At 42.0% G+C, this 22,193-nt stretch overlaps 2 protein-coding genes and 1 long non-coding RNA gene across 10 annotated transcripts in view; 1 reads left to right on the forward strand and 2 right to left on the reverse strand.

The window, feature by feature from the left end:
* CHST1 (carbohydrate sulfotransferase 1) overlaps positions 1-1,362 on the reverse strand; it is a 40,831-nt gene extending 39,469 nt beyond the window's left edge. For 3 of the 6 annotated variants that reach the window (XR_013543161.1, XM_020800111.3, XM_020800138.3), the window contains exon 1: positions 1,222-1,362. The gene's annotated coding sequence lies outside the window, so the exon portion shown is untranslated. Of the gene's footprint in view, positions 1-903; positions 1,050-1,221 lie in introns of those variants that run through there. The other 3 variants (XM_020800094.3, XM_020800121.3, XM_020800102.3) reach the window with 3 other exon arrangements.
* LOC144587289 (uncharacterized) overlaps positions 1-7,061 on the forward strand; it is a 32,120-nt gene extending 25,059 nt beyond the window's left edge. Inside the window, exons 4-5 of the mRNA XM_078387368.1 lie at positions 1,020-2,758; positions 5,673-7,061. Of these exons, the coding sequence (XP_078243494.1) occupies positions 1,020-2,112 (1,093 nt within the window). The 3' untranslated portion in view covers positions 2,113-2,758; positions 5,673-7,061. The remainder of the gene's footprint in view (positions 1-1,019; positions 2,759-5,672) is intronic.
* A 1,167-nt stretch (positions 7,062-8,228) lies between these two features.
* The window catches only part of LOC110082527 (uncharacterized), a 67,167-nt gene continuing 53,202 nt past the window's right edge, over positions 8,229-22,193 (reverse strand). For all 3 annotated transcript variants that reach the window (XR_012082510.2, XR_012082509.2, XR_013543162.1), the window contains one exon: positions 8,229-9,725. This is a non-coding gene — a long non-coding RNA (uncharacterized LOC110082527). The remainder of the gene's footprint in view (positions 9,726-22,193) is intronic.

Genomic DNA, 22,193 nt, shown 5'->3' on the forward strand with positions numbered 1-22,193 from the left:
CTGTTGAGAGAGTGAGAAATTAGAAGGGAAGATGCAAATCTGGTGACTCCAGCTGTTAAGCATAATTAAAATGTAAAACAGAGACAGCAAAACAGAGGAAGCCCTGCCGATTCTTCTGTGGTCTACCAGAAATCTCTTAACTCCAGCCTCGCTTCATAGCTCTGGACAAACCTGAAACTTGCTACCGCCTGGCAAGCTAAAGAAAGAATCCCTAAAAGACACAATATGTTGTGGATGTCCTTCCTTGGACCGTGTATATCCCTTGCCTGACACTGTGTCATTCTGCTACTCCAAATCTCAAATGAGACCAACTAATTACCCCCAAACTTCCATTTGGGACTAGTTATCCCTTGGTACAAACTTTCTTTTAAAGAAAAGGGAACAAAATGGCGAGTCCTCCGGGTGATACATGACATTTTCTTCCTTCCCTTTCCTGTATCTGTCAGCCCTTTCAACCTCCTGCACGATATAAAAACCATCCAAACCTTGTTTTCCACCTTACAGTATTTGATTCTTAATTATAACTGTCTGCTCTTCCTCTGCTCTGCCTGTTCGTCAGGCTACAATCCTACTGAAAGTGTGGTTAAATTCGGACTCCACTCCTGGGTACCCCGGTTGGACCACGAATGCAACAGAGTCGTTAACAGACCAGAGACGAGAATCTAAGGGATAACTAACCTGTGTTTTAACAGCAAAGGGAGGGGGCCGCGGCGCGCGGAGGAAACTGCCTAAATCTACACCTTAAATATTGTGACATAAGCTTTTGCGGATAACAGCCTTCCCCGCATCAGATGGAGAAGGAAAGAGGCTCTGGTAGCCCACGAAACCTTCTACCACAGTACGATCTCTCAGATCTTTAAGGTGTCACACCGGACATTGGCAAAGGGTCGGTGCAAGGCTTACCTCGACCGTAAGTAAAGCCCTTCCTTCTACCGAACGCCAGCCCGGTGAGGCAGGCGCCCAGCTCGGCGGCTCCGCTCTCGCCCACTGCCCCGCTCCACGGCTCGCTCCTGCTCTAGGGGCCCGAAAGGGAGAAGGCAGACGACCCCTTCCGCCCGCCCGCCCGCCCTCGGTGCACTGACCGAAGACCCGGCAGAGCGAGCGCTCGCCCTCTTGCTTTCCCTCACACACAACGCGCGCGCACACCCTCCCGGCACGCGGGCAGAAGGCGCTCGGAAGAAGCGCCCTCACGTCCCTCCTGCCCACTCCAAGCCCCGCTACCTTCGGAAACAAGGAGCCGCTCCGGGCGCGGCAGCGGCGGCGGCGGCGGGTCTCCACCTCATCCCAGGGGCTGCAAGCCAGCAGGGCTGCTGTCGTTGCCGCATCTCCTCGCCCGTCCGCAGCTCAGGTCCCCTCCGTTCCAGCGAGCGGCGGCAATCGGATGACCATCTTGCGTGTGTGTGTCCGTGTGTGTGTCCGCGTGTGTCGTCTCCCTCTCCCTCCTCGGGGCTGAGCTCCCGCCAGCTTTCCCCCCCCCTCCGCCCGCGCCCCCGCGCGACGCACGCGCGGCTAACCAAGGAGACGACCCACGCGCAGCTCGGGCGGCGGGGCTTGGGCTGGTCCTATCCCCGCCGCGCGCCCGCCCGCTCTTTGCAGCGCCAGCCCCGAGCTGCCCACGCGCTTCCTCTTCGCCTCACACGGTCGAGCCGGGGCTGCCGGGCGGCAAAGGGCGCCTTCTCTGTGACGGCTCTGCCGCTGCCCAAACCTGCGCGCCTTCCTCTGCTCGCTGCTCCTGCTGTTGGCTCGGCCGCCTTTCTGGGGAGCGAGGAGCCTTATTTATTGATTTGGCAGCTGTGCTCCACCTTCTCCCGACCCACACATACGCACACAACTGCACAGCAGCAACGGAGCGACTTAGGCGGCGGCGGCGGCGGCAGCATCAGCATCAGGGAGTTTCTCTCTCGGAGCCAAATCTGCAGCAGAAAGGAGTTGCCGGCCCCTCCCGCGCCCCATCGCCGAGGTCAGCGCACTGCCTATGCCCGGCTGGGCTTTAGCCGAGGGGGAAAGGCGAACCCCTCCGACGGACCTCGCTCCCCTCCAGCACGGCTCGTTTCTTGCGACTGGGATCTGGCCAGAGAAGCCGTGCGCCAGACCGAGGCTGGCGGGGAGTAATTCAGTGGCATCGGACTAAAAGCATGTGGTGCTGCCGCCACGCTCCGCGCACACACCGGACAACTTTGACGCTTCCAGATGGTCAAGCTGGCGAGCTTCTCTCTTCTTAAAGGCGCCGACGCGCGGAGTGAGCCGCCCCCCGGGCGGGGGAAGGCGGGATTCGTGGCAGCCGCCGGCTGACGGGACGCGAATAAAGAGAGCAGTTGCCGCTGGCCGCTAGGGGGCGCTTTCCGGCTAATCAAGATTCTGTCCTAATGAGGGCCGGCCTGCGGCCAGAAAATTTCTCTCACGGGATGTTTCCAAAGTGAGAAATTAACCGACTTCCAGGCATACATTTTGGTAGCTTCGGGCCTCTGCCTGCTGTGATGGGCACTTTCTTGGTATCCAAAAGGGTTCAGATATTCTCCCCACAAAATCTGGGCCAATAGTTTCCAGTTATCATGCTATAAAATACCTATGCCCTGGATCTTTCAAAACAGCAGCTGGAAATATTTTAGCATCAGCAGATTACTTCCAAACCAAAATTCAAGGACTTCACCAATCCATACTCTCAACAGAGACTCGGGTTATAATTAGGGAGGGAGAGAGAGAGATGACCCAACCCATTTCACCATTGGAAAGAGCTTTGTTACATTTCAGTGAGCAGGTGAGAATCCATTTTTCTGCTTTCCAGGACCAGTTTTATGGAGGCTTTATCAAGCTTGGGAAACAAAGCACTTTCCCACAGGAGCATTCTCCTGATGACCACAACACTCACAACATTGCACCAACCAGGACAGCTAATGAGTCAAGCAGAGTGCCTCATTCCAAATTAAAAGGGTGCCCCTACTCCCACTTATATGCATGCAATTATATATGCCAGTAGTTTCAGTAAAACTAAAACCACGCAGTCATGAAAACATATACTCAAAAGCCAGAGGGAAAAAAAGTGTTTACATGCTAAACATCAAAAGACATGATATAAACGAACTTCATTAATTAGGCCAGGGACAGAAATATCCCTACTTGCATTCCAGCAACCCCTGTTGTTGTTTTGTTGTTGTTTAGTCATTTAGTCATGTCCAACTCTTCGTGACCCTATGGACCAGAGCACGCCAGGCCCTCCTATCTTCCACTGCCTCCCAGAGTTGGGTCAAATTCATGTTGGTTGCTTCAGTGACACTGTCCAATCATCTCATCCTCTGTCATCCCCTTCTGTTCTTGCCTTCACACACTTTCCTAACATCAAGGTCTTTTCCAAGGAATCTTCTCTTCTTATGTGATGGCCAAAGTATTGGAGCCTCAGCTTCAGGATCTGTCCTTCCAGTGAGAATTCAGGGTTGATTTCTTTCAGAATTCATAGGTTTGTTCTCCTTGCAGTCCAGGGGACTCTCAAGACCCTCCTCCAGCACCACAATTCAAAAGCATCAATTCTTCGGTGGTAAGCTTTCTTTATGGTCCAGCTCTCATTTCCAAACATCGCTACAGGAAAATCCATAGCTTTGACTATTCGGACTTTGGTTGGCAAGATGATGTCTCTGCTTTTTAAGATGCTATCGAGGTTTGTCATTGCTTTCCTCCCAAGAAGCAGGCGTCTTTTAATTTCATGGCTGCTGTCACCATCTGCAGTGATCATGGAGCCCAGGAAAGTAAAATCTGTCACTACCTCCATATCTTCCCCTTCAATTTCCCAGGAGGTGATGGGACCAGTGGCCATGATCTTAGTTTTTTTGATGTTGAGCTTCAGACTGGGTTTTTTGCGCTCTCCTCTTTCACCCTCATTACAAGGTTCTTTAATTCCTCCTCACTTTCTGCCATCAGAGTGGTATCATCTGCATATCTGAAGTTGTTGATATTTCTTCCGGCAATCTTAATTCTGGCTTGGGATTCATCCCGTTCAGCCTTTCGCATAATGTATTCTGCATAGAAGTTAAATAAGCCAGGGGACAATATACAGCCTTGTTGTACTCCTTTCCCAATTTTGGATCAATCAGTTGTTCCATATCCAGTTCTAAATGTTGCATCCTGTCCCATGTATAGATTTCTCAGGAGATAGATAAGGTGATCAAGCACTCCCATTTTTTAAGGACTTGCTATAGTTTGCTGTGGTCCACACAGTCAAAGGCTTTTGCAAGTCAATGAAGCAGAAGTAGATGTTTTTCTGGAACTCTCTGGCTTTCTCCATAATCCAGCGCATGTTAGCAATTTGTTCTCTAGTTCCTCTGCCCCTTTGGAATCCAGCTTGTACTTCTGGGATTTATCGGTCCACATACTGCTGAACCCTACCTTGGAGGATTTTGAGCATAACCTTGCTAGCGTGTGACATGAGTGCAATTATGCGATAGTTGGAGCATTCTTTGGCACTGCCCTTCTTTGGAATTGGGATGTAGACTGATCTTTTCCAATCCTGTGGCCACTGCTGAGGTTTCCAAACTTGCTGGCATATTGAATGTAGCACCAACAACCACTACACCCATTTAAAACAAAAATTAAAAAATCCCTGTAACATCCCTTGTGTCCTTCTTGAGGATAGGGGCCAAATTTCCCATATTCTCCTTGTATTCCTGCCCCATTCCAGAAGTAGCCTTTTTTAAAAAGTTGCCACTAGAAGGTTGCAGTAAACTGAAATATTTTTTAAAGAAAACGATTTTGGGAGTGTGAGGGGCTAACCCTGGCTCACCAAGGTCAAGGAAAGCATATATGTTTTTGGAACTGTGGATGTTGCTCATCTCTACTCTGAATCTTGTTTAATTCTCTTTATAGTATGTATTATTTTATTTTATTCATTACATTTATACCCTGCCTGTCCAGTACCAAGGTACTATTCTGGGCAGCTCACAGCATTTAAAAACAAAGCCCAGCTGCCCATACTCACTCATATAGTGTAAATAGTGAGATTCAACAAAAATATTAAATACCAAATATCTAAGAGAGAGAGAGAGAGAGAGAGAGAGAGAACTGTACTGTCTTATGTATACTCAGAAGGGAAACAATATATTGAATGTGGCTTGCTACCAAGCAAATGTGTGCTGGATTTCAGCTTCAGTCATGCTTTCCATTAGAGCAGTACAAATTGGGTTAGAAGCTTCTTTAGCTTCTTCCAACCTGGCACCTTCTAGATTTAAACTATGTCTCTTATTATTCTCAGGCAGGTGACAATGGGGGTTATAGTTCATCACCTCTGAAGGGTATGCAATTAGGGAAGCCATGCTAAATGAGTACTTATCTATAAAAGACCTACGGGATTATATACTGTCAGGTTAGAATAGATCAGTCTAACTCACAGCACCTTGTGTACACAAGTGAGAACTACACCTGTAGACTAAATACCCAGTAATGGAGGTGGTGCCATAGGGAGTTACCTGCCTTTCCCCGAACCCTATCTTTTCTGTCCTTCTTACTTGGAGGGTGCAATGCTACTGGCTAGAACTCATGACTTTGGCAGAATGCATTAAAGTCTGTGAGCAGGTAGTTCAACCCCTTTTGCTAACACATTCATGTGTGTTTTGATACGTTCTGCTGTACCTTCTTGTCGAGACTGAAGAAGTTTGACTAAAGACTGTTGGACCACTTTTTTCCAGAACATCTCGGCACAATCTGGGTCAGGGGGTAGAAGGAGCATGGATTCATTGGAGAATGTGGAAGAAAGAGAGAAACGAAATCTCCAGCAGAGAGCCTCCTGTTGACAAGTGAATAATATCCATAACAGATTCTATGAACTCTGTTGCCACAGTAGTTTAATATTTCTTCTGTCTGCTGTACTCTCCTGCTTCCAAGACTGGATATTTTGGGGGATCCTAATTCTCTAGGATCTTCAAATGGTTGTTAGTTATTACAGACTGAAAACACATAAAATGACATTAACCAAATTAAAAGGGGGAAAGGAAGAACATTTGTTGCATCTTAAGACTAACAAATTTACCCTATTTGGTTATGTATTAATATATTTTTATCCTATTTTTTAATATTGTTGCTCATGTTGATAGCCATCCAGAGTGGCCAGGTTGCCAGATGGTGCAGGGTATAAATTCAGTCAATCAGTCACATAATCAATCAATCAATCAAGGTGTGGATCAAAATTCTGTGGATCAAAATTCACTTCCTTAAAGTAGCTTTTGATCCATGAAAACTCACATTGAAGCAACATTTCACATTTTGTTCTTTGGGTTCCCCCCCTCACTTTTTTCATTTCTCCCCTTCAGTTTGGTGAACATGCTAAAACAAACACAGCCTTTTGCACATATGTTGATTTCTACCACCCTTTCCTTGCATGTTTGATGATTCTTATTCTCCCCTGCTTCATCACAATATTCCCTTCTTCTTCCCTTGATGAATCAGGTGCCCATTAGGGAGGAACAGAGGCTGCAAGCTCTTTTAAGAAAAGAAACATATAGCAGAAAATCTAATCACACATCTTACCCATAATGTGTAGTTTGTCCCTTGATAAAAACACCTTAAAGTCTTGTTTAGAATTTATATGTAGGTTTTAGTCCTAAACATACGTACTGTAACTATGTTGAAATAGCAGTGGCAGGAGATTGCACTAGAAAATGGTTCAGGCTAAGGACTAATTTGTCCTTAAAGAGTTTTAGAGAAGCTAACAGATACAATTGCAAGGGTCACTTAAGATACAAAGCTAATTAATATCTCCAAGAGAGCTGCTGCAGCAAACAGAGTTTACAAAGGTTGTGTTGCCTATCAAAAGGTGGAAGAAAATAAGTTTCCTTTCAGGCTGGGTTTGCCACATATTAAAAGGCTTTTATGTTCAGCATGTTCTGTAATCATGGTCTTGCTCCTTTAATAGCCTGGCGTAACTAGCAATCCTGTTTTGTACTTCTGGATGCTCACCCAGAGAATGGTATCTGTGAACTGTTATTTCCAGGAATCTTACTACTACTGTTTCATTGAGTGGTTCAGTTTTATTGGCTGTTTATAACTCAATAAAATTGGTTAAACTCTTTGATTTCTAATTCAGTCTTCTTTATTCAGCCACTCTTGCTAACAAGGTTTATTGAAATTGGTATGTATGTTACATCTGAGCATGAACAACTAATGCAAGAATTTTTTTAAAAAAGGATTTCCACATTTCAAAGATTAATTTTGAATGGAAACCTTTCATTCACAAAATCTAATTGGGCTCTTCGTGTCTTTCCACTCTTCCAGCTAGTTTTATTTTTTTCTCCTTGTGCCATGTACATGAAGAATTTCCCGTTGCTAGCCTACAATCTTACGTTTCCAACAGGTTGAAAATTAAACATTGCAGACCTGTACAACAACACATAGCCTCCTTGTCTGAAAAGGTTACAAATGAAAACTGATAACTGACTCCAGGAAACATAGCAATAACCCTGTGCAAACTATTTTGGTGTTATATGCCATTAAGTTCTTTTCATATGGTGACCCAAAATGAATTAGTGACGTGCAAACTGTGGTCAGTGCAAATAATCTGAGCATTCCTGGAACCCTACCATGAGCTACATCTTGGAAAAGTTAACTTGCTTGGACTGGCTAGGGGTCAGAGTTCAAAAAATCAACATTCTCAAGTTCTGACCACCAAATGACTTCCTTAATGCCAGCTTACTCAACTTGGACTGCTTGACAAAGACTTTACACCCTGGTCTGGTCTTCATTTTGTGCTGGACATAATGCTGCCTAAGCACACTGGATCCATGATATGGTATGCTCAGAAGCTCTCCTGCAGATACAGAGTGGAAAGCCACATGTAGTTTACATTGAAACAACAATTAAAATACCATGGGAAGAAACTACCTTCAGCAAGGTTCTCAGCTGAATACGGAAGTTAAATGATGTCAAATCTTCAAATAATTTTAAAAATATCCTTGAGTGAAATTCAAGGTGATCCAAGTCAGTTATCTAAAAATATGAAATTGTTGCTTTCCTCTATGTAACACTAATGTCAAGGCAGATGCACTATTTGGCATATTCAGCATCCCATAGAATGGTGAGATGCAGAATGTGCAAAGTGGCAGAGCCCCATCGATCCATTATTCATATTTTGTCCACTGTTATGTCACCCTACACCCAGAGGCTCCAGAACTGCAAGAGTTTTCCCCCCCTGTTCTTTATCATGAAACAGACTTTGAAAAGAGTTTCTTTCAATTTACGCAACTGCCAGGTCAGAAAAAGTCACCTTTATTTGATTTCAGAGAAGAAGAAAAAGCACCTTTGGAATACACCTTAGTGCCCTTTGCTCAGTCAGTGACTGAATTCCCAATTACTACCAAGTATGACTGCATAGCTGTTTTATCCATTTTTGTTGCAATGATTGCTTTTAAAGTGACCCCTTCTTTGTTCACAGAAGTCACTACTAGTATCATTCATAACCTTCAACACTGTCCTCATGCAGATTGGTAGGGCATTAGGTTGATTTAGGAAGTTGCCACCATTTCACTCCTGTCCAGTGCACCTGCACTCTAGCAGACCCTACCATGCTCAGGCCTCTTTTCCTTAAGATGAAATATTAAGAGAAAATACACTGAGCCTCGTGGCCTCCTCTCAACCTTACTGTATGCCAGCAACACCAGTGGTCCTAGCTCTTTTTACAAATGCCTGCCACTTGCAGCCATCAGATAAAAACATTTAACCAAAGGCTAAAAATGACAGCAAGTAGAGTTGTAGTAATAACTTCAAGGCAGCTGACAATGTGTTTAAAATCAAAAGTTGTCATAATGTCTATAAAGCTTTGGTCTATATCCCAATTTAGCCATGTAAATCTGCTATGGTATTTCCATGCAGGTCTTTAACTGAAAGGTTGTTAAATGGTAAAGTGAGAGCTGGCTCAAAACTGTGAGCACTGACACATCTTAGTGGCCCTAGGAATGCTTTTCAGTGTCTTGGCAGTGCCAGCCCTACTGTTCAGCAGAGTGAGGCAGCTGCCCCAGAGAGCAAAATATGAATGTCAAGAGATGGCAGGAAATTATTGCTTTTTTTAAAAAAAAAAAAATCATATTTGATTCTGTTTTTATGACTGGGAATACAGAAATTTGCTTAAAACTTGGCGTTTTCCAAATGGAATGTGCCAAAATTTATTTATTTATTTATTTATTTATTTATTTATTTATTTATTTAATTTATACCCCGCCTATCTGGTCGGTGAGGACCACTCTAGGCGGCTAACAACAGTAAAATGATACAATAAAAATATAAATAAACAATTCTAATTAATAAAAACACTACAATACATTACATGAAACGCAAAACGAAACAGTAAAGAGGAAAGAGGGAGGTCAAGAGGAATGTGATGGAAAGGCCTGCCCAAACGTCCATGTCTTTTCTGGCTTTGAGGAATATGTGTCTAGATTTAAATTGTGACTGTTTCCTGTGACAACTCAGTAAAATATCTTAGGGTAAACGTGATCTGATTGGGTTTTCAAGAAAAGCACCTGGTATGCTGACATGGACAACGTCTGTGCATGGAAAAAATCCAAAGTGTTGACCATAGAGTAATTTTCCATTTCAAGTCTTCAAACTCAACATGGCCTGAAGCTTATTTTCTTCCCACTGGCGCCTCAAGCAGGCTTGATTAACATGAAGTTTCTGTGCAAGGTTCTCCCACTTCAAGGTCAACGTTTGAGGTCTTTTGGAGATGTCAAGAACTGGTTTATGAATGCAACCTGGAAAAAAGACAAGAAAATCAAAAGGGGGAAAGCCCAGTTCTATTTCTAATAAATACTTCATGCAATTTAAATACAGTACTACAAAATTAGTGAGCCTTTTTTTTTCTAAATTTATAGCAAACCCAACCTTAGACATCAGGGTGAGGTATAATACAGTATGTACCACTGAGCATCTGGGAATATCCTTCTAATACATGCTTCTTATCCGGATGGAGAAATCACTCCTCAAACATGTCTTTGGCCTCAGGGTAAAAATTGTTTATTCTAGAACTCAACAAACCTTGGTTAGTATAACCTTTAGAAGGACAAAAGAAGCATGCTAGATTTACTTTCTCATCGGCATCTTGATCGGGGGGGGGGGGGAGAGATTATTTACAGACATTGAGAGGTGTATAAAATTAAGGCGCAAAGCAATGGCACAATGGAAGTTATTCACTTGGTGTTTTCCACATCACAGGATAATATCCATCATGACACTCATAGCAAATTATATCCATGACTAAACTCAATCAATTCCTCCAATAATCAGAGTTCCTTTACTCATATGTATTATGAAGACAAAAAACAGACAGGCTTTAAATTGGAGCATAATCCATCACTGGTTTATAGCAGACAAAACCAGTCAACCTGAGCTGGACAACAGATTTCTATTCTTGTAATCTGACTTGCAAGCTGGCTGGATAGCTCAGTGGTTTAAGTATCTAGCTATGGAGCCAGAGATTGAGAGTTTGATTCCCCACTGTACCTCCTGTGAGTAGAGCAAGCTTGTGTTGCCTTGGGCAAGATGTGCAGTCCCAGGGTGCCCCCAGAAGAAGGGAATGGTAAACCACTTACGAATATTCTCTACCTAGACAACTTTGAACAAGGTCACCATAAGTCAGAATTGATTTGATGACACATGATTATTATAAATATAACTTTCAAGCCTAGAACAGTAGCCTAGAATGCTCCATCTATGAAATATATGATCCCACTCCATCACTGGTGACATACCACAAGAAATTTGCCAAGAAAAACAAAATTGATAGCTTGAATTTACCTTAAAATGTTCTATTGCCTGCATTCTGCCATGAACCTCTTCCTGAAGCACAGCTTTTACCCCCACTTCACTGTGATCAGTCGACATCACTGGTTCTTAACCTTGGGTTACTCAGGAGTTTTGGACTGCAACTCCCAGAAGCCTTCACCACCTGCTGTACTGACTGGGGTTTCTGGGAGTTGCAGTTCAAAAGCATCTGAGTAACAAAGGTTAAGAACCACTGGTCTACATCACTGGTTCTTAACCTTGGGTTACTCAGGAGTTTTGGACTGCAACTCCCAGAAGCCTTCACCACCAGCTGTCCTGACTGGGGTTTCTGGGAGTTGCAGTTCAAAAGCATCCGAGTAACAAAGGTTAAGAACCACTGGTCTACATGGTATGATACGGAGTAAAATAAGCAAAAGAAGATGCAACTGCCCCAAACTGTTCACAACTGAAATGCTGGCAGTGTTTAAAAAATGGAAGGAGAGGGGAGAAATACAATTGAATGAACAGACACCAATGCAGTAATATAAACCAGTAGCAGAGATGGATGAAAATGTTGATGTTTTGTTTTGTTTGATTAAAAAATTCAAAATTTATAAATGTCATAAACAGGATGATAACTATGGTAAAAGCTCACTCAGTCCCCTTCCCCCTTATATTCTCTGTTTGCCATAGACTCTTTTCCTATGGCTAAGCTAACAATGCCTGTAGTCTGCTTGACAGAGACCCAAGATGAGATTATTTGCTTTCACCCTTCATGTCCTACCTTGCTGGGTTGCTGGCAGGCATTCTTGATCTCATTCTTCCTTGTGTCTTGACTGCCCTCAGGTGTCCCAAAGAGACCTACTTTCCCTGATTGGCTGGCCTTATTTCTCCCTAGTCAACCCTGGCCTAAACTCCTGTGTTTAAAAATGGAATGGGCTCTGTCACCATCTTCCTTTCAGTTTGCCTTTTCTGAAATGTATCCCATGATTAGCATCTGCATTTCTCTTGTGGAGGCTATGCGTATATGTGCATCTATTGAATTCATAGGCCAGCTACGAGAATTTGTTCCACTCTGGAGCCCCCTGCTGGAATGGTTGGGATCACTCTAAAATATTGGCTACATGACATTCATCTTAGAGCATTCCAACCCCTGCCTAATGAGGACTAATCCATCCCAGATTAGTCTAGAGTTAGAGCCTACTGTTTATTTGGAATGATTAGGATAAATAAACATGGCACTCTCCATTATATTTTGCAGTGGGGGAAAAAAGCATTTTTGTTTACTTTTTTTATTAAAAAATAACTTTCCACGATTGCACTGCATCACAAGTGCTATGACACTTAGCAAAATTTAATTTTAAAAAGAGGAGAAACAGGAGCTTGAAACATGGCACTCTGTACCCTCCCCCTTGGTGTGCATAAAAGCCCAGCATTAATGCCCAACCACAAGCAAACAGAAGCAGGCTGTGTCCCAGTCGGCTGCCAGCTAAAGAGAAGGCAAGAGCAAGAAAGGGAGTGGTACATGGTGACCAAACAGACCAAACAGAGTCATCTAATGCCAACATGTGGTTGACTAGATTCCAAGGACAAGGACTACAGGAGTAATTTCCATGGGAATGAAAGGAGCAATCTAATCAAGCCCCACCATTCCAAAGAGTTCTAAAGCAACTCAGACTAGTTCATTCCTTGTTGCTAATGTAGCCATAGCCTTAGTTAGAACTCTAACACTACTAGTCTTCACCAGAAAAAAACCAATGGTCATTTTCTCTCATTTAACTGCCATTTCTCAACTTTACTTAGTATAAATGCATTTTGATTAGAAGGGTGGACTTGACTGTCCGTATTTGCCTAACCACAGGACTGTTTGCACTCATGTGCTTAAACATTTGTTCACACTCCAAGCTTTTAAACTATTATAAGTGGAAAGGTACAGATTGGGTCCTGTCCTGCCCATGTGAAAGAGTGTGATAAAAATACTCCCCCCCCCCAACGCTTCTAGAGCAAAGGAAAATGAACAAGGTTATGGTGACTACTCACATATAAGCAATATGCAGGTCACCTTCCAGCCCATTCTACTTCAAAAGATGTTTGTTACAAGGTGTACAATGGAAAATACCTTCCCCCAACACACACACACACACACACACATGTGCAGTGATCTTCAAGGGTTTCTCATTCCTATTTTTTTAAAAAAAATCCAAAGTAAATTGCAAGAAAAAAATATAATCACTAAACACTTTTCTCAATATTTGTCAATATTTCTCACCTGAAAAATATTATTATAAATTAGCTGCTTTAAACCAGTTGTTCAGTAGCCCTGCTTAGATTTTGCTATTAGAATCCTTAAGCTACAGTAACTCAGATGTAAATTTGAAGGGGTAAGTTGAGGTGCCATCCCCGCCAAGCACAAATCACCTCTGGCAATGTACTGGCAGTTCGCAGGAAAGGTTGTTTCTCTCCTGACTCAGCATTTTGCCTAGCCATTTTCTTGTACTTATCTCTGGTTTCTGGATGGCATGTTCCCTTATGACCCTTGGTTGCTTCACCAAGCAAAAGGTGCACACTACGTGTCATTCAGCTGCCACCAGCTGGTTACATCAGCACTGTTCACTATTAATGACAGAGGTCCAGGCAACATATCATTTAAGAACCAAGTAGAAATTGTTTATTGTTATAGGTGATAACAGTCCAGTCAATGTCGTTAACTCTCAACTAAAACAACCTTCTTTCTCCACTCTCAACCGCCTACTCTACTCCCCTTCTCTCCCTCCTTTTCCTCACTTTCCACTTAACTCCACCCCTACCGATTCCTATTGGTGCATGCAAATTTTCATATAAATATTTATGAGCAGGGTGAACACTACACTGGATCTTTGGCTTCTCCTAAATAAACAAAATGGATCCCAGCAACCTGAAGTCTGCCAACCCTGGGATGAATGCATGGATAGGCCAAATGATACATGGGAAAGGGTCAGTTTTGAGGTTGGATGAGAAGAAAGAGAGAGACTAATAATTATTTTATTTTATTTCTTTATTTATTGCATTTATACCGCACCCATCTAGTCAATTGACTACTCTGGGCAGCTTCCAACATATATAATAAAACAATATAAAATATAACAATATTATAGACCTCAATAATCAAATTATTCAAGATGGAAAGAGAAAAGAGAAAGTAAATGAAATAATAACTGAAGGGAAGGTTGGCCTAAACAGCCAGGTTTTCAACTGGCTTTTAAAGATGCCCAGCGAAGGGGCCGCACAGATCTCAGGAGGAAGATTATTACAGAGGCGAGGAGCTACCACCGAGAAGGCCCAGTTTCTGGAATTAGTGACTGGAAATTATAAATTACAAACATAAGCAGAAGTCATGTTTGAGCTATTTCAGAAAATGGGGAAGATTTCAGGTAGAAATCACATGTGAACGGAAATGCCTCTTTCCTGCTATTCTTGTTATTGTTCCTTTCCTACCGGAGGATGGATGTCATCATGACTGTTCAGACTTGGGATCCTGCAGCTGTAGACAATGATATTGTGTTGCATCCAAGCTAGCCGCCCAGGTTTTTCAGTCATTACATGTTTGTCCTTCCCACATTTCTTTTCCTATGTCTTTTACCTTGAATGATCAAGTGCAGCAGCCTGTACTTTTCATTGTCCAAAGTGTGACTAAAGTGTTCCAGTCTTCCGCATTTCATGTGTTTTATGATTTTTTTTCTTTATTCCTTTGTCTTAATACTTGTTCATTAGTCTTTGTCTCAGTCCCAGAGATGCTTAGCATCCTCCAATAAATCCATATTCTCTATGCTTCTATCTTCTTAACAGAAGCCCGTGCTAATAATCCATTATTCCATACTATACAGGTAGAATAGTAAACGTTCTATTGTTACATATTTGTTAAATATTATGTTTGCTAAATTGCTACATTTTGGTTAAATATTACATTCTTAAGGCTGCTACTCTGAAGCATCTCTGTTCTGAATTTTATTGCTTGGCTATGATCCTACTGCTTGGGCAAACAAATTTTAAAGTACACAGATTTGTCAACACACTCCGCACTTTCCTCTTCAACACATTTCTTCATCTGCTTGTTTTTTTTTTTAATTGATGGCCATGAACCTGGTTTTATTACCACTCCTTTCAACATTATCTTTAATACTTTCTTCCTTTACTAAGTGACCTTTGCAGATTATCTAAACTGTTAGCTAGTGGTCTATATATCTTCATGCTGTCTGGACAGCTCAGTAAGTTGGGTACCTGGTTGCACACCCAGAGGCTGGGAATTCCCCACTGTGCCTTCCATAAAAACCAGCCTGTATAGGTTTGGGCAGGCTACACAGTCCCAGCATCTCCAGAAGAAGGGCATGGTAAACCACTTCTGAGTACTCTTTACCTAGGAAACTCTGAAAAGGGTTGCCATTCAACAGAATTATTATTATTACATGTCTGTGTGTCTGACATCATTGATAATCTGTCTGCTGACTGTGATGTCATCATATAAATGCTATTGTACAGTTTGTACATTACAAAGCAGTGGCATGAGTTTACATCTGTGCCATATTCCTCTTTATATTTCTGTTTTCCCTCATCTCATCTTCACATTTCACTGCACCTTTTTTGTTCTTGAGTACAGGTTGCCAATTATATAAAAATATTTTGAAGCAAGACCTTTGTTTACCAATAACTGCATCAGCTTGCCATGCTGGACTTTGTCAAAGGTTCTTTTGTAGACAATAAAGACACCATACATATCCACACATGTGTCTCAGCATCTCTCCTCAATTATATGTGTGCACAATATTGGTTCCAGATCCTCCTCTGAATCGAAACTGTGTGGCCCTGCCCTTCTTCCCATTTGTAAGTTCTGTCTTGTATCATTTTTCAAAGAATCTTAAGCAAATGGCTCATTAAGCTTATTGTTCAGTAGCCTCAGCAAGCTTTGATATTTTCCTTTTGAGTAAAGTTTAATTTCAGACAAATTTCTACATCAATTTCACCTATTAACTTTAATATTTCTACAAGAACACCATTGAGTCCAGTAGCTTTGTCATTTATATATCAAATTTCTGCACTTGTATGTGGATATCTGGTACATTAAATTCTGTTGCCCTGTTATCTTTATGCAACTGTTTAATGTAGCTCTTAATATTTAATAACTATTTTTAACATAGCTAGTTGCCCAGCACTTGCTGCTGGTATATTAAATGTATTTTTAAATGCTTTTATGCATTTTAATCTGTTTTCATATGATGATTTTAATATTTCCATGTTTAATAATTTTTAATGTTTCTTGTACATTGTTTTAATTCCTCTCTCTTTTAATTATCTTTAAATTGCCTTGAATTCTGTCATTGGGAGACAGGTGCCGCAGAAGTCAAGGAAGGAAGGAAGGAAGGAAGGAGGGAAGGAGGGAGGGAAGGAAGGAAGGAAGGAAGGAAGGAAGGACGGAAGGAAGGAAGGAAGGAAGGAAGCACTGCTGTCCCTGATCCCCTCTACGGCTGCCACCCCCTCATGCTCACTGCCACAGTGCTGTAATACAAGGGGGCAGCACCTTCTTGCCCTGGTCATTGCTGAGACCTTCCCACCAACATATCATGGCTACTTCTAGGCCAACTAGCTGAACAGTGCCTGGTCTCAAGGGTCCAAGGCATTATGGAAAGAAGTAACCAAAAAAAAAAAAGACATTAGCTGGTGATTTCTTAAGCCATCCATTTCCATAATGACCTGACTGCAAGGCAAAATGGAAAAGGAATTTGGAAGAGGATAGGAAGCAAAAGGAAAGAGATGAACTAGAAATATAGGGTAAGAATTACATACATGGAATGATGATGAACCTTCCTGATTGTTTGAACCCCAAATTGTGCCATAAATGCTGTTGTGTTGTGTGAAGACATTCATATCTTCTAACTGAACTGCTTGCTAGTTAGTAAACATGATACAAAATCTCTGGAACTGTGTAGCCCAGGTGTTCTTGGACTGCAATTGACATAAGCCATTTACCACCAGTTGTGCTGGCCAAGGTTTCTGAGAGTTGCAGTCCGAGAAGATCTGGATTACCTAAGGTTGGGAACCACTGTTCTAGAGAATGCATACTTAGATTTTAAAGACTGGAAGACTTGATTGCTTCCTTATTCTTGTTTGAGAAATAGTTTGGAATTGGAATATAGTCAGCAAAGAGAAGAACATCTTGAGTTTTGACTGATGGGTTGTGTTGGAAGAAGAGAACCACCCAGCATATCCAAGGTGGACAGTCTGTATTTCTCCAGATGTTGTTGGACTTCAGGTCCCACCAGCCACAGCAAGCAGAGACAATGGTCATTGTTGATAAGATCTGTTTCAGTTTGGAAAGATTCTGCTTTGAACATTAGCCTCATCTGATTACTTAATTCCCACACACCAACATCCTTTCCATCTTGTAGATATATGTATAATATAAATGCCAGTCCAGTTGTACATCTTTGTCATACTGGGCTTTTATTATGGCCTCCCTAAGCAGAACTTAGTAAAGTTATGTTTTCATTGACAACAGCTCCCAGAATGCTCCCAGTCAGAACAGCCAGCATAAAAAACTGGCAGACCTTTCAGCCAATGCTTGGTAGACATCAGACTGGTGGGATCTGGTTTGTTTCTTATACACACCAATGAAGGAAATCTGAAAGCAGCAGTGCTGCTTATGATAAAGGGAGCAGGGGTCCAGAATCCTCAAGAGATGCTGGGCAGGGGATTCTGAGACTTATAACTCAAAAGCATGAGAAAAGACAGGAACATGAATTTACCCAGTTCCCTTTTTGTTGTTAGTATGGAGGCCAGCCCCCCCCCTCTGAGTTTGTAGACTGCATAATGACAGCAGCCACATGGCTGGGGCCAGCAGAAGATGTCTAGCCTTTGCACCCCTCCCAACAAAAAGGGTAGGAAGGGGGCCAGGACTGGCCAGCAGACCAGAAGAGGCGCGGACTCTGCACCAGTCTGCCGGCAGGATTCAAAAGGAGGAGCTGGGGCCCTGCCAAGCTCCAGTTCTTTCCGAGCAGCATCCACCCCCAGTACGCCCTCTTTAGCTATATCCTTTGCACTTTCTTATATAAGTTCTTTGGTTCCACTATTAGGTGTTTGTTCACTTCTCTATTGTCACAACTTGGTTGGGCAGTTTCAGGCATTGGAATGGATCACCTTGGTTGGTGAGAAGCCATGGGGTGGCACATGTCTATAAAGTTCTGGCCATTTTTACTCTAGTTATGGCATTTCTGTTGTTTTAAGGAAGGAGCTAGGACCTCCTTAGCAGTAGGCCAACAAATACTAATTATCCACGAAATGACCTCCCTCAACCCTCCATTCCTGCTTAAACAACTTTAAGGCAGAGAATAAACCTGGCCCTTGGGGGAGACAGGAGAGTGTCAGCTCCCAGTGGAAAAAAAAAAGCAGCTCCATCCTCCAGCCAGTTTCCCCCTGCGTACTCCATGTCACCAGCCTTGCCAACAGAACAGCTTAATTTGCCCCTGGCCAGCTATTAAAGTAGTTAAGACTCTTTGCCTTCTTGGCTACCTGGACTTTTCCGTTCATATTTCCACAGTTCATGGTCACCTCCCATCGCAATCTGAGTTTTCTCAGTCTGTGCCTTTGCTGTCAAGGTCCTTTATGGGAGTCACAAACAGAAATAGGCTCAAGTTTGCTGTACTGAAGGGAGAGAAAGGAGCTCTTTATTGCCATGCAATCCTGCCAACAATCTGGGGCCTCTTAAAGCCAGGCAGCAAGGCAGCACAGCCGGTGTTTGTTGGGGAAAATCAGGGAACCAGCAGCACAACACTCTTACAAATTAACGCCACAGAAGGCAGCTGGCTCCTGAGCTAAGGGTGGCACTGTTGTTTTTAACAGAGAAACTAGCAGAGGAGACACAGGCAAAAGATCAAGCCCTGTTGTCTACCATAAAGCAAGATATAGAGTTCTGTTTTGTCTTATACATTCCCAAGAGGTGTCATGGCTTTTCCAAAACCACACACAGTGATAATTTTCTCAGCATTACCTTACTCTGCACTGATTGCCCTAAAATATTTTCTTCTTTCTTTCTTTCTTTCTTTCTTTCTTTCTTTCTTTCTTTCTTTCTTTCTTTCTTTCTTTCTTTCTTTCTTTCTTTCTTTCTTTCTTTCTTTCTTTCTTTCTTTCTTTCTTTCTTTCTTTGTGTTGCACCATTTATAATTATAGACATATATAAAATATTGGTAAAAATTAAAAACAAATTAAATGTAAGAAAGTATGGTCATTAGTGCTCCTAAAAAGACTGTTGGGTCATTTTGCTCATCAGCAAGTTTGCAATGCAATGCTATTGGAAGTGAAGGATTGTCCAGCTGTGTGCCACTGCTCAGGGGATGTCAAAGGGAACTCACAATGCTTTCCAGTCTTTGGGTAGGCTCCTTCTTTGAGTCTGATCTTCTCCTGACCTCTCACCATCTGAAAGCATCTCTCTTAAGAGTATCTAGCTCTGTTCTTGCGGTTTTTTATAGTATGGTCACAAAGCACCAGCTCCTAGGAAAGTTAATGGAGAGCTACTGTATTATAAGGAATAGGATGCTCACAGACAAGGAAATCCAGGTGTAAATATTGGACCATCTATGAGACAGTTTAGGCCATATTCGCCTTTACTCAGCTCTAATGATACAAAATGGCATATGTGAACAGCCAGCTACTTTTTTCCTTTTCATGTAACCTCACGCTGACTCAATCAGTTAGACTTAAAGAAAAATGAGTTTATGAAATTCCCAGTACCACACCAACGTGAAGGCAGAAAATCTCCCGATTTTGGAAGCTAAGCATCATCAGGTCTGGTTAACACTTGGATGGGATTCCCCTAAGGAATAAGAGGGATCTCAAGGAAAGAGTCCTAGCCAAAACTCTGGAGATTCACTGCTGCCAGTCAGCATTGACGATACCAGGAGAGATCGTTCAATGATTTGACTCAATATGAGACATCTTTTCTATAAGACATAGTCAACTTGTCTTTTATAAAGTAATGATTACTGGGGATACTGTAGTGTACAGCAGGGAGCAAGCAATCTTTGTGTGTTAATTTCACCGCTTGTGTAGAAATGATGTTATTTTTGTACCACATGGACAGATTCTCCCTGCCTTCTAACTGACCTCACAGGACTGTTATGGAGGTGAAATGGAGAAATCCCCTTAAGGTCCTTGGAGTAGAGAAATGCAATATAAAAGGCTCTGCATATCTGTTCTACTGTGTTTTTTCAATATGGTGTTATTACTATTTTCTGTTCTAAGATGAAACTGAGTGCTTTGAATGCCACTTCTTATATAACCAAAATAGTAACACTCTATCTCAAGGAAGAGGCAGACCCCAAGTACTGCAAAATAAAGGGAGGGGGAATCCCTTTAAAACACAGGAAATCCATGTTAAATGCTCTGTGTGGCTTTAGATTCACTGGGTATCCAAGTAGTAAATTTTTCCCAAGTTCCACAATTCTGTAAACAGAAAATAAGAATATACCTTTCACAAGGTTAATGTAAAATAGTTCTTTAAGATATTATAAACTTGCGTGTTTTTAATTGACATTGCCACTGTTCCTCAGGGTTGTAAATTACTGTGTAGTCTTTCAAATTGTTTTATTCTGAGGCAATTTAGATGACTGAGTGGGTTAGATCCAGGCTGCAGGAATCTGGGAATTGTAGTCCAAAGATGTCTAGAGGATTCAGAGGACTGTAGTCCTTTTATCTTGAAAGCTTTTTGAAACAATGAGAGCTAAAAATACAAAATTTTGTATGGATGCCAATAATTTCCCGTATTATATAACTAGATAGGCTATATCTTAATTACCCGTGCTGACTTAGGAATTTTAGTTCTATTCCAAAAATACCTTTCTATCCTATGAGTATTGAACTGAATAGTTGGGTGGAGAGAGTAAAAAAAAAAAGTGAAAAAAAGTTGAGTTGCCAAAAGAAGAGAGATGGAGAACAAGGGTAAGGGGAGATTAATGCATGTCTAATTGTGTTGCAAGCTGAATGAGTATCAGGATGGAAAGAGTGAAAGAGAGATAACTGAAGGAAGGAAGGAAGGAAGGAAGGAAGGAAGGAAGGAAGGAAGGAAGGAAGGAAGGAAGGAAGGAAGGAAGGAAGGAAGGAAGGAAGGAAGGCAGGCAGGCAGGCAGGCAGGCAGGCAGGCAGGCATTGGGTTAGGATGCAACTCATAGTTTTTAACATCACGTAACTAGTTCATGTAACTAGAAATGAGTAATAACGTAAATATTGACCTCAGTGATACCTTGGTGGAGGGACAGCAAATGACCAGCATGACAAATATTGGGTTAGACAATAAACAATACTGGGAGAACCAAGGGATTTCTAGGCAGAGTATATTTCCTTATAAATAAATGTTCTGTTGATTTTTCACATCCATTGTCTGAAGACACACACATGTACTTTACTATCACTCACTGGATTTGTTCTTTTGTTTTGTTTTCATTGTTTGGGATCTCTTCCATTTTAGTTCTGGGAGGACAAAAATAATGCTGAAAAAATGGCAGCCCTTCCTAGCCAACCTATTTTGTAATCAAAATAATATTCAAATATTGTCGGTATATTTCTTTATTTCAAGGAGGTGGTGAAATATTAATCTGAACTCTCATAGTTTCTGCATGATTAAAGCCAGCCAACTTGCTTTCTGAAAAATTAAAAAAGCACACATTGGGAAGAGGGAGAAAGAACCTGATTGAGGATAACAATTCTGCACAATTTCCTCTGCAAACTCTAAGTAGATAAAACTGATAAGGAGGGAAAGGCAATGAGATAGAGAAGATGGCTGCTGAGTGCAGTATAAAATGGGGACAAACTACTCTAGCTATGAGTAGTCTGACTCTACCCTAGTATGGGCCAAAGGAAGCATTCAAAACCAGCTTTACCATTAAAGGTTTGAGGAAACATGAAACAGCATATCCCTGACGATCTTTTTTTTTCTTTATATCCCTTTGATCTCTGTCTTTGCTCACTTGTAATGTAATGTTTTTAAAAATTATTGTTGTGAATTGTAAGCCGCCTAGAGTGGTCGAATAAGACCAGATAGGCGGGATAGAAATCAAATAAATAAATAAATAAATAAATAAACATGTGGTGAAAGAGGATGTTTCAGTGCTGCAATGCTGTACAAAATTAATCCTATGCGCTCTTTTGTATTCATCTGTTTGTGTATTCATCTTACCTATACAGCAAGTAGATTTCCTGCATCGTATATTAAGCTAGCCCTCATACAGTCAAAAAGTTAGCCTCATCTTGCAATCTTTCAAGCTTGACTTAAAAATCCAAAATCCCCCAAGATGTATAGACTTGGTAGATTCAACATCTTCAAGTTATGCTGTCAGGTAGACATCTCCACCAGACATTTGTTAAAAAGTTATCAGCATAACTGCTTTCTGATTTCCATTTTTTACTAGAGAGTAGGGAAAGCTCGTGGACCAAGCAGG

This window comes from Pogona vitticeps, chromosome 1 (assembly GCF_051106095.1).
Source record: "Pogona vitticeps strain Pit_001003342236 chromosome 1, PviZW2.1, whole genome shotgun sequence".
NCBI classification, from domain to species: domain Eukaryota; kingdom Metazoa; phylum Chordata; class Lepidosauria; order Squamata; family Agamidae; genus Pogona; species Pogona vitticeps.